General features: G+C 33.2%; 2 protein-coding genes and 1 pseudogene across 2 annotated transcripts; all 3 read left to right on the plus strand.

The window, feature by feature from the left end:
• The first annotated feature begins 4,702 nt into the window (after positions 1 to 4,702).
• On the plus strand, positions 4,703 to 5,653 carry LOC145610243 (23 kDa jasmonate-induced protein-like; annotated as a pseudogene).
• Positions 5,654 to 11,720: 6,067 nt separating this feature from the next.
• On the plus strand, positions 11,721 to 15,694 carry LOC145610989 (23 kDa jasmonate-induced protein-like). The gene is made up of 2 exons (XM_081666238.1): positions 11,721 to 12,176; positions 15,494 to 15,694. The coding sequence occupies exons 1-2, from the start codon at positions 11,721 to 11,723 to the stop codon at positions 15,692 to 15,694; spliced, it is 657 nt and encodes a 218-aa protein (XP_081522364.1).
• A 3,224-nt stretch (positions 15,695 to 18,918) lies between these two features.
• On the plus strand, positions 18,919 to 20,033 carry LOC145610080 (23 kDa jasmonate-induced protein-like). Its single transcript, XM_081665342.1, has 2 exons — positions 18,919 to 19,374; positions 19,836 to 20,033. Exons 1-2 carry the CDS (start codon positions 18,919 to 18,921, stop codon positions 20,031 to 20,033), a joined length of 654 nt encoding a protein of 217 aa, XP_081521468.1.
• The last annotated feature ends 6,307 nt before the right edge of the window (positions 20,034 to 26,340 follow it).

Consider the following 26,340-nt stretch of genomic DNA (forward strand, 5'->3'; position numbering starts at 1 on the left):
TCCTTTTTTCTTAATTGGCACGTGACATGATCAACGCCGGAAAATAAAAGTCAATGATGCTTTTTCGACCAAGGGTAGTCTTTTACAACATTTATCCTTTTATAAGATAGTTTCTTACAACATTTTTTTATTAGGTAGTTTATCGTAAAAAAAATTGCTTTATAAGGTAGTTTTTCACAAAATGTCCTCATTATTATTACTTGCTTGAGTAGTTGTTCTACTTTTACCAGCGCAACCTTGCCTCATACATATATATACTTGTAGGCGTTGTAGCATTGAGTTCCACACAACAATGTAAATAAGATTCAATTGAATAACAAGATTCACAGTAGTTCTTATAGGTCAATCTAGTCCAACTTTACAGCAGGTCCATTCAAACTAATTAAAAGTGAGGAGAAAATATAAGGGAATCCTTACGTTCCAATGTCTTTCTAATGAGAGTTAATACTTCCGAGTTATGATAACAAACTCTTTCCCGGCCATTAGACTAATTTTTGCTACGTGGTATATATTAATATGTATATAGGTATTTCTTATCTCAACTGATAAATTAATTAAGTTAGAATTTAGTAGTACATATGATGTGTGCAAAGTGGTATTATCATGAAATTTTTATACAATGAGTTGGACATCTACCATCAGAAGCTTCTTTTAAATATCAGTGTAAGTAGTATAGCCTAAGGTCAAGATCTGATCTAATTCCAAATTTTAATATGAAGAAAATGCTATAGAATTTACACGTATAATGTATAAAATGACTAGGCCAAGTTCCTAATTTGACTCTTTAATGGGAAAGCTAATTAACTCGAATTATATATTCTGCAGTTCTGCCATATAATTAATTGCAAACCTAATTTGGTTTAGTAAATGGGAAAACATATCAAGAGACTAATTTAATGTTGTTTCACACGATGTATAGATGCCACATCTTTATAACAAATACTACGTATCATTAATATTTTTCGGAAAATGCTATACATAGCCCTTAGAGCTGGGCTACAAATAAGCATTAAATTTACACTTGAAAATCGTAAAAATTTAAGAAATTATGAAAATTATAAACTCTAATTACACTAATTTACGCGTGTTTTTGTCATGAATTCCTAACTTTATTCAATTTTCAAGAGTATATTTAATGCTTATCAATAGCCCTTAGGGCTACATATAGCATTACCCATATTTTTTTACCGGCAAGGAAGACCTTGACGTACTACACTTCAATTCTTGTGTTTTTTTGGTCTAATACATAGGATTTCTGTTAGATAAATGGGTGTATATGTATGTGATGTACTCATGTACACCTAAAATTTCACAGACATGACCTAATGACCATGAATGTTCCGACAACGACTTTCATGTGGTTATTATTTGCAAATAATCATTCTACCATCTATAATCTCATGTTATGTACTGTAATTCTCTACTATAAACTTTAAGTTTGGTTATATATTTACTATTTCGCTTTCTGATAATCTTACGTCCAAAATGCAAAATGACTCGTAAACCTATCACACCTTAAAAGAATATGAGATGGCTAAGTTTGCAACAAGTTGCTAACTAAATTATAGAACTCTCTAGATAAATGTTAACGTCATACTATATCTACTTCACAAATTCTCTAAAAAGGCAGGTGCATGTTAATATATTGCAAGACGGGTATAAGTTATCTTAAAAATATTTTTTTGTTTTTTATCATTTATGCTACAAAAGCTATTATTATTATTCAAATAATAAATTATATCTTGCATCATATTAGTATTTATAGTATGTAATCATGACTTTATGAGAAATTACACAATAAAATAAAATTCAAATCAACGACAAATTAAAAGTGATCCTATAAGAGGTTAAGGTTACCATAAAAATAGTTAAAGTTACCCTCAAATTGACCGTTTTACAATAAAATTAACGTACACCGGATTATGCCTCCACCTAGCCACATCCCCATTAATAACAAGAAAGTATTTTATATACTTATACTCCCTCCGTTTTTAAATACTTGCTCCATTTCTCCATGCGCGGAGTTTTAGGAGAAATTAGAGAAAGTAATAAAATATGGAGGTAGTGGGGTAGTTGAGAAAATTATAAATTGTAAAAAAACAAAAGCAGTGAAAGAATAGGAGGAGGGATCGGAGAGTATTTTGTTGGGTCCACTAAGTGTGAGAAATGAATTAAATATTGTAAAAGCTTTCCAAAAAAGGAAATGGAGCAAGTATTTAAAAACGGCTGAAAAAGGAAAGTGGAGGGAGTATTCTTAGGGATTTTTGTAAGAAACTAGCTAATTAAATCTAGATTTTGTGAGAAACTACCTGCTAAAAAAATTATTGTAACAAACTACCTAATAAAAGGTTAAATGTTGAATTGTAAGATACTACGTTTGGCTGAATTTCCAACGTTAACCTAATTTTATGGCGTTGACCCACCCAAAATACCTCCGAAAACACTACGGGGGTTGGCTTTCTAGTTGGTAATAAAGGTTATTTTCGGGGTGGTTAGAGGATATATTCTAAGTTGGTGGGAGGGTAGTTTCATGATTCGAGATGTTGGTTTTTGGGGTTATAGGTGGTGGATTTGGTTAGACGGTGGTTTTGGCGTGGTGGTCTGGTGGAAGCAATAATTTCAAGTAGGTTGTGTTGTTTTGTGATGAAAGCGGTGTTTTTGGGTGTTTTGAGGTGGGTCAATGGTGGATTTTTGACAGAGGTATTATTTTACAACATTTTATCTTTTGTTTGGTAGTTTTATTAATATTTTACTTTTTATTAGGTAGTTTCTTAAAAAAAAAAAATTTCTTATACATAACTAGACATGTTACTAGTCAATGATGTACAGTGCACACGTCTAAAATTGTCGTGACAAGAAGAATTCATAACAAAAGAAAATAGAAGTAGCACTATTTATGAGACACTTAAATCTTGTTCCATCGTATAATTTAGGGGTCATTTACTTCAAGTTGGTATATATCTTATATACATCGTACTAGATTAGACTCGTGCGATGCACGGATTACAAAAATTATTGAAATAAAATAGCTTATTATTATTATTTAATTTCTTGTATATATTTAAAAGTTAAATCATAAAAGATATGCAGATATATCATCATTAATTACATGAGTAACAAAATATAAAAATGAAAGCCAATTTCTAGATATCAATTTATTTATTCCAACAAAAAATAAATTTTATTTATTTATTGACACAGTCAAAAGATTGAAATAAAAATGATTAAAAAAAAAACATCTTCTCAAAGAAAAAAAAAACAAATTATATATGACATCATAAGTGCATTTGGTGGGAAAATTTTTCATGAGAAAGTGACACATATACAATTGAGAAAGAGGATGATGTCAGCAAATTTCTGTTTTAGTATTAGTTAATAGATTAGGTATTAGTTTGGCTTAAAATCTAACAAAGGGATTTAAGGGTATGTTCATATTTACTTAATTTCAGTTCAGTTTAGTTCAGTTCAGTTCAGTTCAGCTCCAATCAGTTCAGTTTAGTTCAGCTTCTAATTTTCCTCTCTCATAAAATATTCATTTCAGCTCAGTTCAGTTCAGTTTAGCTCCAATCAGTTCAGTTCAGTTAAGTTAAGTTCAGTTCAGCTCCAATTAATTCAGTTCAGTTCAGTTCAGCTCAGTTCAGTAAATGTGAACAGGCCCTAAGTAGAGTACTTCACTAATCTTTTATTTGGATTAATATATAGTTCCAAATTTGGAGTACTTTACCCGTTTGGTTTTAATGCTGATGTTTGGTATTATAAAAATAAAAGTATTAATATTACAAAGTATAGAACCTGCATTGACAATCTTGAAACTATTTGTACAATGAAATTAAAAAAGAATTTTAGGAGTATTAAATCACTGCTGAAAATGCATAGTTGATAGTATATATTTATAAGTAAAAATTTAAGAAAATTTGTCAAAAATAACACCACCTTTGGCCGGTCTTCCAGTAATAGCACCACCTTTGATTATTCCTGAATAACACCACCTTTCACATATTTTTGCCAAAAATGAAACAAAACTGGTTGGTAACCTATTTTACAGGTTGCCTCATATTGTTAGAATATATTAATCTCAAGTGTATTTTTTTTTTTTACGAAATTTCTAGGCTTTCCTAAATTCTAACATATGTGGATTTAAATTAATTTTTTTAATATTTAATGATTGTTAATTGAAATTAATAAAATAATGAGCACAAGAAAGAGAGGGTTAGATCCAATTCATCTATAAATAGGATAGAAGGCAACACCCTCAATGCACTCATCGAATAATCTCTTTCTGAAATACTTACCTAACATCTTGCTTTCTTACTCTACTTCATCATTTTCTCTTACTCACTCTTCAGGTAATTAAGGATCAGATCCTTATAATAATATTGAGTAATTGATGAACAATGTCATTGTTTACATTATTTGCGACTCTTTTTTACATATTCTCTTAAACTATATGTTTTCGTTTTTTTAATTTTTATATATCATCCTTTAGAGTATTGGTCATACGTACTATTATTTTCAACTAGCTTAGTTAAGCAATGGTAATAAAAATGTAATCAAACACCATTTTCAAATTAATACGAGTATAATTTATTTGAACTTAATTATAATTATCATATGTAAACATTTTTTATTTACACTACATTTAATTTCATTATAGAGTAGTAATTAATTTAAACCCCTTTGTGTAGGTTTCACGATTATCATCATGGGGTCAAGCGTATTTGGAACTCCAGTGACAAGGGCAATGTTGAGGGAGATGCCTGAATACAAAGGTAGTAACTCAATCAGCCAGAAAGACTTAGCAAAGGTTGCACTCGAGAAGGTGACCGCCGAAGGCAAGGCCGAGGCTGCTCGTAACTTTGTGGAGAAGTTACAGTCTCGATTTGGGGCCGATAAAGTGAGCACAATGTGTCTGATGTACAATGCAACCGGTGATACTATGACTTGCACGGACGTCTTTGCGAATCTGCTTACCCAGTGATCATTGCTAATGGGCAATGGGGTGCATTCCTCCACGGCCAATACTATGGTGGTGAAGATAGAGAGTCTAGTGCTGTTGTTTTCTACTCTGCTCTTAATAACCAAGGCAAAGAACGATATTGGATGATGGCTTTTGATAGTACAACTCAGGGCGCCTATAACAAGGTATCCTAAATTTCTTACTTGCTCCCTCCGTCCCTTATTTTTTTTCCCATTGCATTTATGAGTTAAACTTATAAAACTTTGACCATAAATTCCCGATAATCTGTAAGTAATAATATATTCATGTGGAGTTTTATTAGAATTATCTCATTGTATATTTTATTAATATCATTTTTTTAAAAACTTTTATACGTATATTTATTAAGATATATATGTTTGAACCTGCATCTTAAAGCCGTGAAATGTTAAATAGGACAAAAATAAGGGACAGAGGGAGTATATGTTTATGACAACGTAACGTATACGTCCCTAAATCCATGATTATTCATTGCAGGTGTACACAAAAATTTGGGAACCACTCTATGGTAGTGAAGTGAAGAAGTATAATGTGAAAGACGGAATGTGGCGTGATGGAAAACTCGTGCACGTCGCCAAGGAGGAAGGAGGATTCCTTAGTGGCTCCATCGGTAATACTGCAAAACCCGTATTCGAAGCCATATTGACACTGCCTTAATCGTGCAGCGTTGTGTAGTGCCTATGGATTGGACTCCCATCATATGCGAGAGAATGAGTGTGTTTGTGTTTGTATTTGTGTGAATGAAGCTTTGGGCCATATATTTCGTAAATTCTGTGATAAAGTGTTTGTGCACATCCTAAAGGCTAGCTTTGGATGAAAAATAAGGCCCCTCTTTTATTGTATTTTGTTGCTGTTGTTTTATATTGTGTTGTTTAGTTGTCTTCAATGGGTGAACTCCCACCTGTGCGCTGCAATTTTCCGTTTGTTAGTTTAGATGAACTACTACGAGAGGGGGGGTGAATAGTAGTAGGTTCCAATCGCGGAACTCAAGCAGAAATAAACAATAAAAACATAAAGAAAACTTAAGCACACAGCAAGTTTACGAGGAAACCATCCAGTCCCTAACTGGAAGTAAAACCTCGGCCCTATTGGGACTTATAAACAAATTCCACTATAATAGGCAACTCTCCTAGTACAACCTATTACACAGACCTTTGCTTCGCAAGTTCCTCTTAAGACACTTGCTGATTGACAGGAACCTATCCTATCAGACCTAAGACAAACTCAGGCACCTTTTTCGACCCAAGACACACTCAGGTTCCTTTCTCGACCTAAGACACACTCAGGTTCCTTTTTCCCACTTGCAACCCAAGACAGACTCGGGGTGACTAACTACCACTCGAATTTTAGAGAATTCAAACTCATACACTTGTGTGAATTTAAGAGAATCCACAATCTCACCCCAAAACCAATTACAACTCAAAGACACACTCTAACACATAAATGGAAAGCTACACATGAAACCCGAAATCAAAATGATAAAGCTTAAACCTTTGGCAAACTTACTCTTAAGCACTAAGTGGTTTTCACGCTTAAAACTCTCACTTTGCTAAGCTGAAATACTTCTATATTTATAGGAGTTCCTCAGCTTCTCAAACTAGGGTTTTCGCAAACAAGATAGATCAAACACAAATCTGATCTTATCTTCTTTAAAACCGAATCCAAACAGATTTAAATTCGTTTTTATAAAAACCAAATTTTATCAAATTCGTTTTTGTTAAAAGATAAGATTTTATAAAAAAGATAAAACCAAGTTAAACCAGATTTTATAAGATAAAATCCATTAAGTACTTTTTTATAAAATTCATAATTATCTTTTACGAATTAGTTAGTTTGCCAAGCTTTATCTGATTTCTAATAAGTTCCAGGCATATCTATCATTTATATGTTTACATCATCCTACGAAAACAAACTTATCTTTTACACAACTATAAGTTATGAAGTCCATCTTCTTCGGTTGATATCTTGATCTTTGTGTTGATCCTTGATTGTTGAGGCTTGCCCCAGCATTACACCAGAACCAGGTCGTTACACCCGTTTTGAAGTTCCTGTTGAGAAACTTCGGGAAGTTCCATTGCTGGAACTCTTCTCCTGTTCTTTACTTGTCCTCATGGATCTTCCAAAGTTCCTTTGTTCCAATTCCTACTTCAGCCCTCTACGCTTACTGAACCTGCCAACATCACAACACTAGAAAATCCTTATTAAAAGGAAGTTTGCTCAATTCTTAGTATCATCATCAAAACCTCATAAGGGTCAACACCGTTGTATCCCAATATAATAAAGTTGAATTTCTTTACTACGTATTTATTAAGTTCACATAAGATAACTTTACATTATTATTATGATCATAGTAATAAAAGAAGCTCACAAAGAAGGATATTATAATCATAGTAATGCATCATTAACCTCCTTTGTTTTGCATGCACATGCATAATTATGACCTAACTTGATCTTAATTTCTTAGAGAATTAAAGGGGAAGCTAAGGTTGTGCCACCCACTTCATTTCTCCATGCACACAATTTTAGATTTTCCACCAAATAAGCTCATCTTAAAAAGCAAATTCTATATATCTTTCACGTATACTAATGTGGATTAAAGCCCTTTAACCTAATAAAAGATCTAAAATCATACAATTAGATTAAAGATTCGTTCTTGACAAGAAATTCGAACGAAAAACGAGTCAAAGTAACCAGATATGACTTTGAAAACGAGCACTCCTGGAAGTCTGGAACGGATTCAATGCCTAATCAAATTATCTAGACTACTCCTAGAACTAAGAATTGCACGTTTGAATTATAAAACAACTCCTTGAATTGAAAACTAGCAAAAAAGTGTTTAAACAAAGCTAAACAATTGTACTGAATTAATCTGATTTTCTATGACTCTAAAGGCCACAAAAATCCCTTATTTATAGACTAAAAATAAGCTGATTCTATCCCTACAAGGATTAGGACAAACCCCTAACCTTGTCCCCCAAGTATCCTAACAAAATAGGAAACTACTTCTAATTAGAATAGGAAACTAATCCTAAACAAACTCTAATTAACTAAAAACTTTTCTAATATACTTAGGAAGTTTATAGCAACTAAATAACAGAAAATAAACTTATTTCTAAGTGCTTAAACCAAGAAAAACCCTTTCAAGTGAAAGGTAAAAACTTGTAAGCAAAACTCTAACAAAAACTAAGTATAAAATTTCTTCCATTTTATGTCGCCGCCGCCACCAGCCCACCTCACGCGCCGCCCCTGCTGACACGCGCGTCACCTCTCTTCACTTCTTTCCTTGATCACCAAGCAAGTGACCCAATCTTGACTTTTCCCTCCAAGTTCGAACCCTATTGGACTCACAATCAATGTAATTGGCTCTTCAGAATAATTGCCCTCTTGATTCACATCATATACTCTTTTCACTTGCTCTTTAAGTTAATCAGGTATTTAGATCCTTAGTACTAATTTTCACAAATTACACAAGGCTTTTCTTTTCTTTTTTTTTTTTTAAAAAAAAAAAAAAAAAATTCCTTGCATTTCTAGTAAAAAACATATCTTATGCGAAAACAATAGCGAAAGAAAGGAGAGGGTGGTTGTCCAAACCCTTCGACATTGTAAATACTAATTAAGGTTGTGTTCTATTCACTTGATTTTCACTAATCTGAACTTATCTTAACTTATTAGACCTTATTAAAACTTATTTAGTTGTAATTTGTAATTGGTAACCCTTATTATCATAACTTATTAAACTTGAACTGAATTTATTTGAACTTAAATGAACTTATTACACCTAAAATAAGTGAATGTAAGGTGAACAGAACATACCCTCAATAAGCTTGCCACACATACGTGTAGCATTGAGTTCCACACAATGGTGTAAATATGATTCAATTGAATTAGGATATTTTACTCCCTTCATCCCTTTATTAAGTGTTTGTCAATTTGTTCGGGATGCGATTACAGATGGGACGATTAAACCTTCATATATCTCTACGGCGATTCAGTTGACTGACATTTTTAATAAGGCTTTGGAAAAAGCTAAGTTCGAGTTTCTTTTTCGCAAGTTGGGTGTCCGAGATCGATTAATGTAATACCTCTAAGTTAAAACTTTTTCCAGATCAAGCTTTACTTGGTTAGTTTATGTACTTTGTATAATATAAGCACCAATTATTTGTTTCTTATGGACTGTCAACGGATTAAGTTAGATAGAATTCGGTATTTAGTTTTTTGTTTTTGTTTTTTTTTTTTTTTTTTTTTTTGGTGTTTCACTCGGTTCACCTTTTGGGCTAATTCGGATTCGGGGATCAGTTTTAGGTGGTTAGGTTTCAGTCCCCTCTCAATTGTTGTTGTGGGGGATTGAACACGGATTCTCCATATCAAGTGTAGTTCCAATCACCACTACACCAACAGTCAATTAGTAGTAAGTAGTACTTACGATGTGTATAGGAGTAGAATTCCCTACCTTATAAAAAGTAGAAACATACTCTTATGAATAGTGTAATGCCAATTATACCCTTCAAAATGTGTATTTACATACATACCCTCATTAATATGTAGATGCTATTTTAATGAATAGTGTTTAGACAACTATACCCTCTAAAATATTTATGTACTTTTATGCTTTCATAAATGTTAGTTGTCTTAAACAATTATACCACCTAAATATAGTTGATTACATATTTTCTCTTATTGTTTTTTTTAGGAAAAATTTCTCTTATTGTTAATTTAACTAATTTTGTGATTTAAAAGCCAAACCAAAAAAACCTTCAAGATATGGCTAGCTATGACGCGCGCATCGCGCGCGTTAGCTGCCCTAGTATTTTAAAGTTTTAAATGATGAGTTGGGTATCTAGTATCTACTATTAGAAACTTCTTTTTAAATATTAATGTAAGTAATGTATAGGAGTGGTAGTATTTTAAAGTTTCCAGTGATGAGTTGGGTATCTACTACTAGAAACTTCTTTTTAAATATTAATCTAGGGTCAAGATATGATCTTATTACAAATTTTAATTCGAATAGTATGCTAAAAAATATACACGTAATAACTTATCTTAGAGAGTAGAGGCAGTCATATAATATATAAAATGACCAGGCCATGTTGCTAATTTGACTTTTTAATGGGAAAACTAATTAACTTGAATTAGATATTCTGTCATATTACTAATTACAAACCTAACTTAGTAAACGTGAAAAACATTTCAAGAGATAGACTAATTTTGTTGCAAATGATGTATAGATCGATGCCACATCTTTATAGCATATACCATCAATATCCTTTTTTTTAGTGATAAGGATCAAAGGACATCAGATTTCAACCTTCACGATTTTTATAAACAATTTTTGTAAGATAAACGGATGTATATGCAATGTGATCTGTGCCTGAAGTTTCATAGACATGCATGATCATGTGATGTATCGCGTAGTGCATATTCCTATAAAAACTTTCATGCTATTAAAATTTAAAAACATTTTACTTTATATAATCTATATTCTCGTGTTAGTATACTATCAACTCTATTGCAATTGCTTGGTTTTCTAATAATCTCCCTTGGTTTGATAATTTGATGGTTTGATAGGCCTATAAATTATCGAGGCATAGCTAATTAGAAGACCCACATGATAGTGTTTTACCTTATAGAAATTTGCATATAAATACAATTACATAGTAAAATTTTATCTAATTAGGAGATCAGGTTATAATCCTTAATGAAATAAGACCATGACACCTTATTTAAGTGAATAATTTTCTACCAAGTATAGAATCTCCTACTACGTATTTATTTAGTAGTTAGTATACTAAGAGGTCTAATATGTACACAGTACATGAAACTCTGGGACGAGTGGATGGCAATACATGAAATAATACATATCCAACCTTTAAAAAAAAAAAAAAAAAAAAAAAAAAAAAAAAAAAAAAAGGTTAATCACACTAACAATCAAATAAAGAAAAATTAGTTTACAATTGTAATTTTTCTTAAAAATATGTTTCTCATCGTGAAAACTAAATTTTCATTGAAAATATTTTCCATCAAACTAACTAAATGGGAGCTAAGTCATACTGCACATTATATTATAGAAACTAACATAGTAAAAAAGAAAAAAAAAGAAAAGAAATGAAAGCACTTAAATACGGAATATTATGGATAGATGAGGTGGCTCGCTCTACCTACCCCTTTCTAAATTCTAACTAATTAAGAGTTAAGTTAAAATTATGCATGTGCAAAAGAAGGTAGAGGGTTCCAAAGCCTTCTATAAATAGGTTTAGAAGGCAAAGTGTTTTTTTGCACCAAATAAGCTCACCTCAAAAAGCTATTTCTTCCTTTCACTTATTATCATCTTTTCACTTGCTCATTCATCAGGTTAGTTCCTGACTACTACTCGTAATTTTCTTTAAATAATCTTAGCAATAACCAAGTTATAAATATTTGATTTGTCCATAAGTTGCACATTATTGCATTGTGTTGAAGTGTATTATCATATGTAAGTGTCCCACATTGGTTTAAGATGAGAGAGTTAATCACTTTATAAGGCTAAGGGGCTACTCCTCCTATTGCCATATGGTTTTGGGATGAAATCTTCTTGGACTTGTAAAGTGAACCCTCTCTCTTGGTTTGCGGGTGTGGCCCAGGCCCGTGTTTAATACATTGCTTAAGTCAAGCAACGAATAATATTTGTGTTTTTCTATTTTTAACGTGCAACACTATACACATTCTGCAGGTTTGGAAACTAACCAATATGGGGTCGAATGTGTTTGGAACTCCAGTTACCACGGCAACCCTAAGAGCGATGCCTGAATATCAAGGCAAGAACTCGATCACCCAGCAAGACCGAGCAAAGGTTGCAATAGAGAAGGTGAACGCCGAAGGCAAGGCCGTGGATGCTCGTAACTTGTTGGAGAAGCTGCAGTCTCGATTTGGGGAAAAGGTTGTGAGCACAATGTGTATGATTTACAATGCAACAGGTGATACTATGACTTTTGTGATTGCTCATGACTGGAAGGGACGTGTTTGCGAGTCTGCATACCCGGTGATCATTGCGAACGGGCAATGGGGTGTGTTCTTGCACGGTCAATACTATAACCAGGAGAAGTATTCTAGAGCTGGGATTGTTTACTCTGCTCTCAACAATCAAGGCTGTGAAAAACACTGGTTCATGGGGTTTTCTACCGCATATGATGGCCCCACCAACAAGGTAGCTAACTTCTCTTTTTTGTATTTTTCAGTATACTCATATTTACTATTTCTCCACCAACAAGAGTTGGCTCAAGTGATAAGCAGCTTGATGTCGCTTAAGGGAGGTCTCGAGTTCGAGCCTCACCGAATGCAGAAAACTCTTGTTGGGAGACTCACCCACCATAAGCTAGGTGTGCAACCCGGGTCGGATCCGGATGTAGTCGGAGCTAAGCTCCGGTGAACCGGATGGGGCAAACTCAAAAAAAAAAAAAAAAAAAAAAATACTATTTCTCCATGTATGGTACAAATAAGTGTTACATTTTCACTAAACACTCATGTTGAAACACGACTTCGACAATTAATTTATCTAATCATATGCAAGTAAATCCATAGGAATTCTTTCAAAAAAACAAGTAAAATTATAGGAAAATTGATATTATGAAAGTATACATTATAACGAATCCAAAAATGTATTATAAAATAACATTTGCTTTTTATATTCTTACACTAGTGTAAGACCCGTGCCATGCACGGATTAAATTAAATTATTATTATTATTATTATTATTATTATTATGATTAATAATGGTCATAATATAAGACAACCTTTTTATAATCGGTATTGTTAATATATTCTTTTTTTACGGAGAATTGGAAGTTAATTTAGTAAATGTTTGGCCATTTTTTATAATTTTATACATTAATACATAAATAAACTAATGAGTTTAAAGATATTGTCTCAAGACTGTTCTTTAATATTGATTTTTTAAAAAAAAAAAATACCATCCAACATTTCTATAGTTAAACTTTTAGATCCATATATAAGGTCGTGGTGGGTACATATATTTTATTTATAAGGACAAAATATATTAATTAAAATTAACAAACCCAATCGCAAGTAAAGCATTAGTACTTCAAGAATCTAAACATACCAATTCAATTAGTAATTTAAGCAATTGAAAACAAATCATTACCATGAAAAATATAGGCTTTAACAAATTCAATTAGCAAAATAATCAAACCCAAACTAAACATTGTACTACATATGTGAATTTAAATTTCACGAATTCCATCAGCAAGCTAATCTTAACTTATCCGATTCAATTAGTAATTTAAGCACATTAAAACTAATCAAAACTATGAAAAACATAAGACTTAAAATTGATCTTTTGCCATCCTTTGAATGATCATCAGTACTTAAAATTCCAGAAATATAGCCAATGACATCTATTATACGAAGAACATATTTTTAAAATTTTGTTAGAACATATTCCAACAAAAAAAAAGAAAAAAAAATTGATCACACTATACATTAAAATTCTTTTTAATGAAATTATATCATACCCACTAAATAGTTGCTATCCAAATTATTTGAAAGAATTGCATCAAAGGGCACCAATTCGAAACCATATGCATTTATGTTCGCTCCAGCAAAGGCAATAACGCTAGTAGAACGTTGAAAATTTATCTTGTATGCATGATTAGTAGGCTTGTATTCCCCACTACTTTTACCAATAGAGAAATTTGATATCTTATATATCTCGCCTTCGTTTAGTTGATGTTGGAACGTTGACGATAAATGCTTTTTAATTATAGCATGTATTTTGTCACCCTAGCACATAAAAAGAATAAAAGTTATAAATTAATGTAATAACGAAATATAGTACATGCAGAAATAAAATTGGTCGATTGTATGTTAATTTATTTTTAATAATTAAAACAATAATACCTTTTCATCCAATAGCACCATCTCAATAGAATAGATATCAGCAGGATTGGAGAATGATAGTGCCCATAAACGGATGACTCTAACTCGCAACGTTACATTCTCAGTAGTAGGACTTATGTCCTTGATGAATACTAAATTTTCAGTCATGAATGAATGATAATTATTGTTAAACAATATAATAATAATGGTTGAACAGTATAAAAATGATTTAAAACCCAAATTAATTGTGATCAATGAATATATATGGTTTATATATAGGGAATAGATCTTATATAAATATGTAAAATTAAAATTTTTTATATTTAGTGGAAAATTACAACTATATTTAGATAGTATTGTGGAGTATAAAAATAATATTGGAAGTTTGAAAAAATTTTATACTACCTTTTCACATTAATTATTTCTGTTTTGTGAATGATATGGTTGATATAATTACTATGTATATATTTATTATGTAAAGAATAATAATCAATACTAAGAAAAAAAATATAATAAACCGATTCAAGAAAGATAAAGAATAATCAATTGATTATATATGGTTTATATATAGGGAATAGATCTTATATAAATATGTAAAATTAAAATTTTTTACTCGTAAAATTCCATGAATGCCGCCACAAATTAACCATCTGGAGCTCGTCATATCTGTTTCACCGCTTTAAGACTTTGATCTACAGCCATATAATTTGACAATGTTATGTTCTTCTTTAATTGGTTCCCAAATTTAACTACTTGTCTTCTTTACAATTGATTGAATAGAAATGCTGAAATATTCCTTTAAATCTCATATTAACATAACATTGTATTACATAAACTACTAAAACGATTCAAGAAAGGTAAAGAATAATAATCAATCCTAAGAAAAAAAAAGAAGTTAATTCTTTTATGCAATTTCAATTTCAATCAATTGGCGAACTACCTAAATTGAAACATTGTAAATTAAACCTAAATTTCATAAAATTCTCAGCTAAAACATTTAAACAAAAATGAAAATAAAAAATATAGCAACAATCCAAAAAATTAAAGTTGATAAATTGATTCAAGAGCAATAAAAATGAAAAATAAAAAACACTAACCTGTAATTGAATCGGAATTAAGGGTTACAAAATGGGGATGATGCTTTGTAATTGTACCTAAATATCTCCGAAGTGTTAAAAATTGCTTCTTTCAAAGTTTGAAGAGGTGAAAAGAACATCAGTTAAGAAAAAGAAAAGAGAAAGAGTATGTAAGTTCTAGATGTTTAATCTTTGGGATTCTAGAATCATGGTGAAGTGCTCTGTATTGAAGTACTAAACTATTCCTTTTCGTGTGTTTAAACATTAAATAATATATATAATAATAATAATATATAAGAATATAATAAGGAAATAATTTTATATTATATATAATATAATAATAATAAAAATATAATATAATAAATTTAGGAATTAATGAAATTGGCGGGAAAAGAAGAAATGACATTGTGCCAAGTGTCATTGAAGGATTCGCTTTTAGTATAGGTTAATAGATAGATAGATAGATTAGTAAATCAATCAAGTCAAAACCATATATAAAAAGTGAAAAAAGTCAACCGTAATACTAGTTAACAAAACTTTTAATTACTTACAGGTGTATACTGAAATTCGCGAACCAGGGCACTATGAGAAAGCAGAGTCTGTAGGAATATGGCAAGCTCTTGACAACAAGCTGAGTAAAGGAAAATTGGTGAACCAGGCCAACGAAGAAGGGGGATACGTGAGCGGCTCCATCGGCAACACTGCGACACCCGTGTTTGAGGCGATTATGACTCTGCCCAAAGCCAATAACTAAATTGTGTATGCTGCACTATGGCATATCACATTATCACCTAAGTAATGACTACTACTGCTACGGAGTAATATCATGTATGAAACTAGTTTTGGGCCATTCTCTAGTAAACACCTATAAGCTGGTAGATGCACTTACAATGCATCCTTGAAGCTTTGGGATCAAATAAGGCCCTTTTTTTTTATTCATATGATCAGTTTGTTTAATTTGTTGGTTTTAATGTTAATGTTTCAGTTAAATAACTCAGTTATGAACTGAGCTTTCAAACCTGTACCATATAAATAAAATTTCCTTTCTATGTAATCACAATGCCAAATTTCTCCATTGCAAGTTTGCAACCAATGAGGTCTTAGCTTAATGGCAAAGATTGAGAGCACGTGTGTACTTACAATCCCTCTCTTCAAATAATTGTAATGCCCTAGTGATAGTGTGACGTATTTTGTCCAAAATAACTATTTGGATGGAGCACACAAGAGGGGGTGAATTGTGTAGGAACTAGTGTTCCTAAATTTTTGCATAAAAACATTTAATGCTATGAACACTAGGCGAAAAAACCATTTGGGCACCGGTTCAAAACCCCCCTATGCCACCGGTTTTGATCCGGTGGTCATTTGGGGGTGGCAATAAGTCAAATAAAAAGCCACCGGTTCAAAACCGGTGGCAAAATCTAGTATTGCCACCGGTTAACCGGTGGCAAAAAACAATTCCCGCTTTATTTTTTTTTGTATTAAATATAAATGCCACCGGTTAACCGGTGGCTATGTACATGTTATGTAATTTTATTTTATTTTATTTTTTTGGCTTTTTTCAAAAAGAAATATAATAGAACAATTAAATCAAAAAAAAAATTAGAACATCAAAATACAAATCAAACAATATCGATGAATGTAATCGAAAATTTATAATATATAATAAAAAAAAAATTACAATATAGATCGACCAATAAAATCGATCAGTATTTCCTAAAAAAACAATAAACCGAACAATTACAACATATAAAAAAAATTACAATATAAATCAAAAAAAAATACTACAACATCAAAATCAAAATTCTTGTATCTTGATTCTTGATTCTTCGGCTTGATTCTTCAATTTTAGATCTAAATCAATATACCTGATCCAAAAAAAAAAAAATCGATTAAAATAATTAAGATGCGAAAAAAAAACAAAAACCAAGAACAACTGCATGTACCCTTTATAATCGAATAAAATCAAATCCAGAAAAAAAAACCAAAAAAATTAAAAACAAAAACCCAAGAACAAAAAAAACAAACCAGAAATTGATGACCAAGAACTCGTAATAAAAAAACCCAGAACTTAAATGAAATCAAATCGATTAAAATCAAAAAAATCGACTTTAAATCGATTAAAATAAAAAAAAAACGAATCAATATCGATTAAACCCAGAAATTGATGACCAAGAACTCGTAAAAAAAAACCCAGAAATTAAAAATAAAATCAAAAAAATCTACTTCAAATCGAATTCCTAACAATATTACACCCATAAACCCAGAAATTAAAATCGATTCAAAATCAAATCAATTCAAAATAAAAAAAAACCCAGAAATTAAAAATAAAAAAAACGAATCAAAATCAATTAAACCCATCAATTCCTAACAATATTACGACAATCAAACCCAAAAAAATCAAGACATTTAACAAAAATAATTAAACCCATAAACCCTAACCTTGAATAATTAAACCCATAAACATGCATGCACTGAGCGAGGGTGTTGTTGTTGTTTGGACTTGGTGGCGGCCGTGGTGGCGGTAGGTGAGACGAGACGACGGAGAGGAGAGAGAAGGAGAGACGAGGGTGAGAGGAGAGAAGGAGAGACGAGGGAGAGGAGAGGAGAGGAGAGGAGAGAGAAGGAGAGACGAGGGTGAAGAGAGACGGTGGAGTAGTGGTGTGTGGTGGTGGTGGTGGTGAGACGAGATGGTGGAGAGGAGAGAGATGGAGAGGAGAGTGAGTTCGGAGGAGAGACAGAGAAGGAGAAGAAAGAGAAAGAGACACTAGAGAGGAGGCCGGAGAGATCGCATGAGAGGAGAAGGAGAGGAGAGAGAAAAAGACAGGAGAGAGAAGGAGGAGAGGGGAGAGTGAAGGAGAGAGGCTGAGGGAGAGGGAAGTTAGGGTCAGGGGTTTATAAAGGGGGGGGGGTCCGTTATTTTTTTATTTTTTTTTAACTAAGCCCGGGTTTTTTTTTAAACTCATTATTGCCACCGGTTCAAACCGGTGGCCTTTCCAATTTTTTCCACGGGTTTGGTTGAACTGGTGGCAATTGTTCTTTGCCACATCCCGCCACTTAATTAAGCCACCGGTTTTCAAAAATCGGTGGCCAATGAGCGTTGCCTTTTTCAATTTTTCTACTAGTGGAAACAAATAAAGCTGCATGAGACATTTTAGCGTAAAAACTTCTTGCACACCAAACAAGACGAAAAACTATGACCACTTGGGATTTTCTAAATCTACTTCACTATTTAGGCAAGACTTTTACAACCTATTGGAACTAGACAAGAATTTAAGTTCCTTAGAACCTAAATCTACCCCAAATGCTTTTCATAGCTTCAACGATTTTCAAATTAATAATATCAAGCCCTAATATTACTACATATCTTAATCATGGGCGGAGCCACGGGGGGGGGGGGGGGGGGGGGGGGCTGGTGGAGGCCCGGCCCCCCGTGGCCCAATTGGTGATATAAGTAATATATAGTTTGGCCCCCTAAAATAACTAATAAATAGCTAATATTTGTTCTATATATCATGATGATAGTAATAGCTCAGTTGGTTTGTTGGAGTTTTTCTTGGTGACTTATTGAGAGAGAGGTCTCAGGTTCAATTCCCACTATGAGCGTTTTTTCATTTTTTTTTCGGGGTAACTTTATCGTTTCTTGGCCCCCATAGATTTTTATTCCTGGCTTCGCCCCTAATCTTAATATCTTTAAACTATCACATATATCTTTCGCAAGATATTCTCTAGAATTTTATCACTATAATATTAAAATAATATCTTTTTGTTTTTTAATACTTTCTCTTAAATCTTAATACTAGTATTTTAATAATATCTAATATATAATGATAGAATAATATCATATCAATACAATTTACAATTATATCTCAAGAGTTATTGAGCCATTAAAAAATGATTATTATATTTGTATGTACTATATTGTTGTAACATGAATTTTTTGTAACATAACACATCTTTGCAGGTTGAAAATTAACGACAATGGGCTCAAACGTGTTTGGAACTCCAGTTACCGTGGCAACCCTAAGAGCGATGCCTGAATATCTAGGCAAGAACTCGATCACCCAGCAAGACCGAGCCAAGGTTGCGCTAGAGAAGGCGAACGCCGAGGGCAAGGCCGTGGATGCTCGAAACTACGTGGAGAAGCTGCAGTGTCGATTTGGGGACGATTTTGTGAGCACAAAGTGTCTGATTTACAATGCGACTGGTGACACTATTATATTCGTGGTTGCTCGTGACTGGAAGGGACGTGTTTGCGAGTCTGCGTACCCGGTGATAATTGCGAACGGGCAGTGGGGTGCGTTCTTGCACGGTCAATACTATAACCAGGATAAGAGTTCAAGAGCCGGCATTGTATACTCTGCCTTCAACAATCAAGGCAAGGAACAACACTGGTTTATGGGATTTTCTAACACTTTTTCAGGTCCCACCAATCAGGTATATATACTTATATTTTTTAAAAAGTTAAATAAAAACAAAGGTAAGCAATTAACTATTAGACTATTAGCATTACGATCTTGTTGTATCTGAGTATTTAGTCCCTCCACTCCTCCTTGTGACTAGGGTTCGATCCTTACCCTCACCCCCACCACCGCTTCTCTTGTGATAGGAGGTGCACCTTTATATTTTACCGGATAAAAAGAGTTATAATCTTGTATAGGTTTATTATTAGGATTTTTTGACTTTTACCACCAAAAAAACATCAAAAAAATGTTTTTTACCACCAAAACTTCTAAAACTTTTATTTCACCACTTCTAAGTGAATTATCAATTTTTTGTTCTTTCGCTTTTTGTCTTTTTGGGCTGCATGATTGATTGTATGCACCAATTGACATATTTGGCTAGTAATTTTACGATGGAAATTAAATCCTCTTGTAACGTTGAAGATTTTGTTATAGGTGTATACTGAAATACGCGAAGCAGGGCACTATGAGCAGGCAGAGAGGGTAGGAATATGGCAAGCTCTTGACAACAAGCTGAGTAATGGGAAATTGGTGAATAAGGCCTGCGAAGAAGGGGGATACATAAGTGGCTCCATTGGCAACACTTCAAAACCCGTATTCGAGGTGATTATGACTCTGCCTAAACCTAAGTAAATTGTGTATGCTGCACCATGGCATATCACATTATCACCTAAGTAATGACTACTTCTGCTACAATATATAAATATAATTTCCTTTCTTTGGTTTGATGTATGCAGTTGCTATAATTTTGTATAAAATAATCTGACATATATTAGAGGTATTACGACAATCATACCCTTTTTAATTTGGTCATTCAAATGACTTCTTTTGATGTAAAAGCTACTACGTACTTCTTTTACTACTCTTTAGTCTTTACCTATTATATCAGTATACTATATTTTTCGAGATAAATTAAAGTTTAATTTGCACACACATTTCAACCTTGGAGACGCTCCAAAGCATTGAAATATAGCACTACATTATATTCATGTAACACATCATAAGAAATAATTGGTAATTGCACTGCTGTGCATGTAACTTACTCCAACATATGTAATATTCATGAAATACATCATGAGAAAGTGATTTCATATGTTTGGTTTTTATGTAGGAATGACAGTTTTTCTTTTAATTTTAAACCTAAAGGTATGGATATGAGCCATTCCCTCCTCCTCAAAAAACAAACACAAGGTATGAATTTTGGTCATTCTAAACTCATATCTTATGCACATTTTTTTTTTTAAAAATCATACCTTATACGAAGTACCTATTATATTTCAATGGGTAAATATTTGTGCGGGATCGAAAAAAGATTAATTCTTTAAAGGTACTTGTTGAAGTATGTTTTTATTTGATTTGTGCATGACTTAATTATGAAATATAAAATAAAAAATTGGGCTCTCCTTTCGCATTTTGTCACGGCCTAATTATATAAATCGGAAAAAAGGATCATTTGACCGAATTTCCATAGATTTCAACTTTTCAAATGAAAAAAAATCAGAGCTTAGGGTTTATCCACAAAATAGCAAGAATGTCGGATCTTCCGACGCCATTGATATCCAAAATTCTCTCAAAATTACCAGTCAAATCCCTTCTACGCTTCCAATGTGTATCAAAATCATGGAAAACCCTAATCGACAGTCCATATTTCATCAAAATTCATCTCCAAAATTCCCAGAAAAACACCACCAATCACTCAATCATCTTCCGAGATTGTTATCTCTATTCTGTGGAATTCCCTGGGCTTAATCGAGCCAGTGTCATCAATCACCCATTGAAATGTGATCATTATGGTACTGCAATTGTGGGTTCTTGCAATGGATTGCTTTGTTTGTCAAATGGTGAAGAAGATGGTTTAGATGGTACAATTATATACAACCCAGCGACGAAGGAACACCGGCAATTGCCCGTTTCGCCTATCGAATTCCCCGATGATATCCTTCCTTTTGTTGATCGTTTAGTATATGGTTTAGGGTATGATCATGTTCATGATGATTATAAATTGGTTAGGGTTATTCAATTCTATTGTGGTAACCCAGATTTTTTTGATAGTGAAGTGAAGGTTTATAGCTTAAAGGAAAATTGTTGGAGAAGAATCAAGGATTTTCCTAAGGAATATTACCTTTCATACAAAAGGGTATGGGGGGTTTATGTCAATGGGTGTTTACATTGGTTGGTGACCAAGAACCCTGAATCGAATGGGTCTAAACTCATCGTGGCGTTCGATTTGGGTTCGGAGAAGCTTGGGTTTGTGCCGAAACCTAAGGCATTGTGTGGTGAATGTCATATCAATGTGGAAGTTTTTCGCGGGTGCTTGGGTTTGTTGTGCAATTATTTTCCTACTAGGAGTGATTTTTGGATTATGGAGCAGTATGGAGTGCAGAGTTCTTGGACAAAGTTGTTTTCGATTGATCAACAGGGGAGTGTTTTAGGTTCGTTTGAGTATGTGAGGCCTATAGGTTGGTCGAAGGATGGTTCGAGTGTGTTGCTTGATAAAGACATGACTAGCTTGTTTTGGTACAATTTGAGGACTAAAAGAGCCAAGAGAGTGAATGTTATTGATATGCCAGATTCAATCGAGGCGCAATTGATAGTGGAAAGTCTTGTTCCTCTGAAGAGGTATGTATATACTCTAATATAGCCACATTGATTTTTTTTTTGTGTAGCTTTTTATGGTTTAGCTTGAATAATACAAGTATATGTTTCTTGAGATTTATTAATTGCTTTTTATGCTTAATGCATGTTTATATTTATGCTTAAATGATAAATTGTCAGCTAACTAACTGACTTAGTCACAATGTATTGTTGATTACTAATTGTCATTGACAGGGTTTCAAATTTAGCAATATTAAGTAAGTAGACTAGATGAATTTCCACAATTTCAATTGTTCCAAATTCTTTCTATTTGTGTAATAACTTAGGTCGTAGGAGTTTAGATTGAAAAGTTATTATGTTATTATCGATTAATCTACAGCACACCCTACAAAATTTATGCCGCCTATGATACAAAGGTTGGTATAGTAGGATAATTTGAAGTAGGGAATTATATGTGGCTTTGCATATTAAGTGTTCATCTTCTTTAAGTTAGCCCTTCACAGCTGTCTACTCTGGGCTATATCCAGCTTTCTATTTTATTTTAGGCGTCATTTAAAGTTTGCCAACATGTTGCTGATTAAAGGTTTTTGATTTTCATGAATGAATGTTTTCTGATACATTAGCCTGCACTATGGTAGTTTAATATCGGTTAAGGATATTAATAAAAAAAAATAAAAAAAAAAACAGGAAATATGAGTTAAGGGACATATAACAAACAGGAAATATGAGTCAAGGGACATACTTTCTATCATTCTTAGCTAATTGGTGTAGAAATATCCATTGTAGATATATACGAGGCCATGCTTGCTATACAAGTTGTTTTCTTGATGTTTGACGGGAAGTTGATTAAGTTCCTTAACATTTATAGATTCAGTAGACAGAAGAAAAATGTTTTTTTTTTTTTTTTTTGGAAAACCTACTATTTTCTTTTTGGTAGTGCCATTCTTTGCAAGCTCATCCTGACCACACGTTCATTTTAATGTCAAATGAACAATCCTGTGTCATAAAAGTGATTAATCGACTTGTATAAAAAGAAAAAATTCAACATCATTTTAAATTTTTTTTTTTTTTTTTTCTTATTTCAGTTTATTTTCTTAGCTATATATTCCTCAGTAATGATGCTGAAGCTTTGGTTTTATAAATTTTTAATTGATTTGTGACCTATGTCTATTACTATGTTGATGTGTTGCAGAAATGAGCAATCGGGGCAGGCCTATAGTCAGTTATCATCACTACCATTAACTTTGCTACTTGATATATTCTCTCGTCTTCCTGCGGAGACCCTTTTGCAGCTTACATATGTTTGCAAGGAATGGAATAACCTTATTAATGACCCCGAGTTTGCTAAAGTGCATCTTAAAGATTCTGGAAAAAGAAATGACAACTTGTACTTCATTCTTAGAAGGGAGGAGCTATATCTGATTGATTTTCACCTGCTAAATAGAACAGTAAAGATAAATCATCCTCTAGTGTGCGCTAAGGAATGGACTGATGTCATAGGGTCATGTAATGGTTTGCTCTGTTTGTATAATGAAGATGAAGAGCTTGCTATCTGGAATCCATTAACTGGAAGGTGTCACAAAATACCCATTACGAAGCACCTGTCTATAACGGGTTCCAATGTCTTCACCACTTTCATCCATGGATTTGGCTATGATTCTATTAATGATGATTACAAGGTTGTTCGGATCTTGGAGTTTTACTCATACAATAATCGGCATCATGACTATTTTGACGGTTATATTTCTGATTCTGAAATTGATACTTGTCCTGCCTCTGAAGTTCAAGTTTACAGTTTGAAAGCCAAATGCTGGAAAAGTATCAAATCTTTCCCTTTGAGCCTATGTTATCCCTGTTCAGGGGTCCTTGCTAATGGAGCGTTACATTGGGTTGCAAATAAAAATCAGGATACGGATAGTATTTATGAAAGTATTCTGTCCTTTGATCTTGGTTTAGAAGAATGCAGAGTAGTGCCACAACCTAATTATGATGACATATATTTCAAAAGGACTTTATGGGTATTAGGAGGCTCTCTTTGCATCATCTGCCAATACCCTAGACGTGGTGTTGATATATGGGTGATGAAGGATTATGAGATGAATACCTGGAGCAAGCTTATTTCCATTACTCAGCCAAAACCTATAAAGTCCTTTGAGTATATCAAGCCATTGGCGTATTCAAAGAATTGTACTGAAGTTCTACTAGATCTTGACTATAAAAAGCTTGTTTGGTATAACATGAAAAAAAAGACAATCAGGCATGTCAATATCAGTGGCCTGCCGGAGTCATTTGATTCAGAGGTTTTTATTACAAGTCTTATTGATCCTAACAACCTGATTCCAAGGCAATCAAAACAATTAGGTCAATCCAGTTGTTCCTTTGCAGCCTTTTCTAAGAAGTTGGTTTCTCTTATCCTTCGCTACCTCCCTGTTAAGACCCTTCTGCAGGCTCAATATGTCAGCAAAACATGGTACGAGATCATTAATGACCCAGAGTTTATTAAGATGCAGCTTGAACTGTCTAGAAATTCCAACAGTAGCTCGTTGCTCATTCTTAGTGGGGAAAAGCTTCTTTCTTTAGATTATCAACTGTTTGATAAAGCTGTTGAGATTTATCACCCAAGTGTTGGAAAATCAACTGATGTTGTGGGCTCTTCTAATGGATTGGTCTGCTTATATAAGGATGGAGATATTGCTTTAATGAATCCATGGACTGGAAAATATGAGAGCTTACCTTCTTCTAACTTTCAGTTCCATGCTTCTAGCACCTCGCAGTGTTGGTTGATTCATGGATTTGGCTATGATCCCAGTAGCGATGACTACAAAGTAGTCTGTATTTTGCAGGTGCACAGTAGTTTGAGTGGTGGTAGTGTTCACTCTGAAATTCAAGCTTATAGCCTGAGAACCAAGTGTTGGGGAAAGATTAAACAGTTTCCATACATAATTTGTCATCCATGCTCAGGTGTTCTTGCTAGTGGCGCGTTGCATTGGGTGGCACATCAAAATCCTGAATTGTTCAGCAGCTCAAAATTGCTTATTGCTCTTGATATTGGATCTGAGAAATGCAGGGTGGTGACACAGCCAAGTTATGTTGATACAGATTTTCACATGAGTTTGGGATCATTAAAAGGGTGTCTTAGCTTGCTATGTCACTACCCTCAACAAAGTGTAGACATCTGGATAATGACTGAATATGGAACAGAGTCCTGGACAAAAGTTTTCACCATCTCACAGCCAAAAATGATCAAGCACTTTAAGTACTTGAAGCCGTTGGGATATTCAAACAACGGGGCTGAAGTTCTGTTGGAACAAGATAATGAAAAGCTTTTCTGGTTCAACTTGGTGAAAAAGAAAGTCAGATACATCAATGTCCGAGGTCTACCAAAGTCTTTTGAGACAGTGGTGTGCTCTGGAAGTCTTGTTCAGATTGGCAACCCTCCTAGAATTTTCCATGAGAAGCATGAGCAAGCACTGAGCAAATCTCAGAATGGGAAGGATAAAGTGAGGTAAAACTTCTATCATCTTCCTGCTTAAGAAACTCTGAACTTATGTGTCAATCTTGTCATCAAATGTAAATGCTCTTTGTACCCCTTTTCATTGAAATATGATTATGTTGGTTTTTTCAGGAAAAGTGTGGATGGATTTTTATCCAAGGGATTCAAGTTGAAGCTTTGAAAAAAGAGGGATACCAAGGTTAGAGTTTTCTTTCAGTCCTCTTTTAAAGAAGAGAAGTTTTGCCTTGCTCTCCCTCGTCTCTTCCTTGATGCTTGATGCTAGTTATGAATTTTTTTTTAATTTTTATTTTTTTTTTGTGAGCCAATTTTGCTTCTGTTACGTCTTTGATATTACTACCTCCGGTCCAAGTTAGTTGCAACTTTGGGGTATTATTTGTGAGATATAAAATATTCCAGAGTTGCAACTAACTTGGACCGGAGGTAGTATATTACTTGATGCTCAGTGAATTGTGCCTCATGTATGATTCTGCTTTCTGTTGTTCTGCAGGACTGCTGCTCAACTACGGTAAATTCAAGAAAGCTTTCTGAGGAATTGGAACGAATGAACGATGTGTTATAAAAAAAAATAAAAAAAAAAAAAAAAACTAATCCAGTATTTTTTTTTTTCTTTTGGGGAGTTTGAACAAGAACTTAGTTGAAATAAGTAGACTTCCAAACTAGGCTGCATTGAACTTTTCACAGGTGATGTGTATGTGCTGTGCCGTCTTTTTTCTTTGCTTGAATATTGGATGGCTAGCTAAACACTTGCTTTTTATTGATTCTTAAGAATTATTTAGGCTATTATGTCTTATGCAGTTATGCTCATATTTTTCTCGTTTGGTTGATTGAATT

This window comes from Chenopodium album, chromosome 24 (assembly GCF_948465745.1).
Source record: "Chenopodium album chromosome 24, dcCheAlbu1.1, whole genome shotgun sequence".
Lineage (NCBI taxonomy): Eukaryota > Viridiplantae > Streptophyta > Magnoliopsida > Caryophyllales > Amaranthaceae > Chenopodium > Chenopodium album.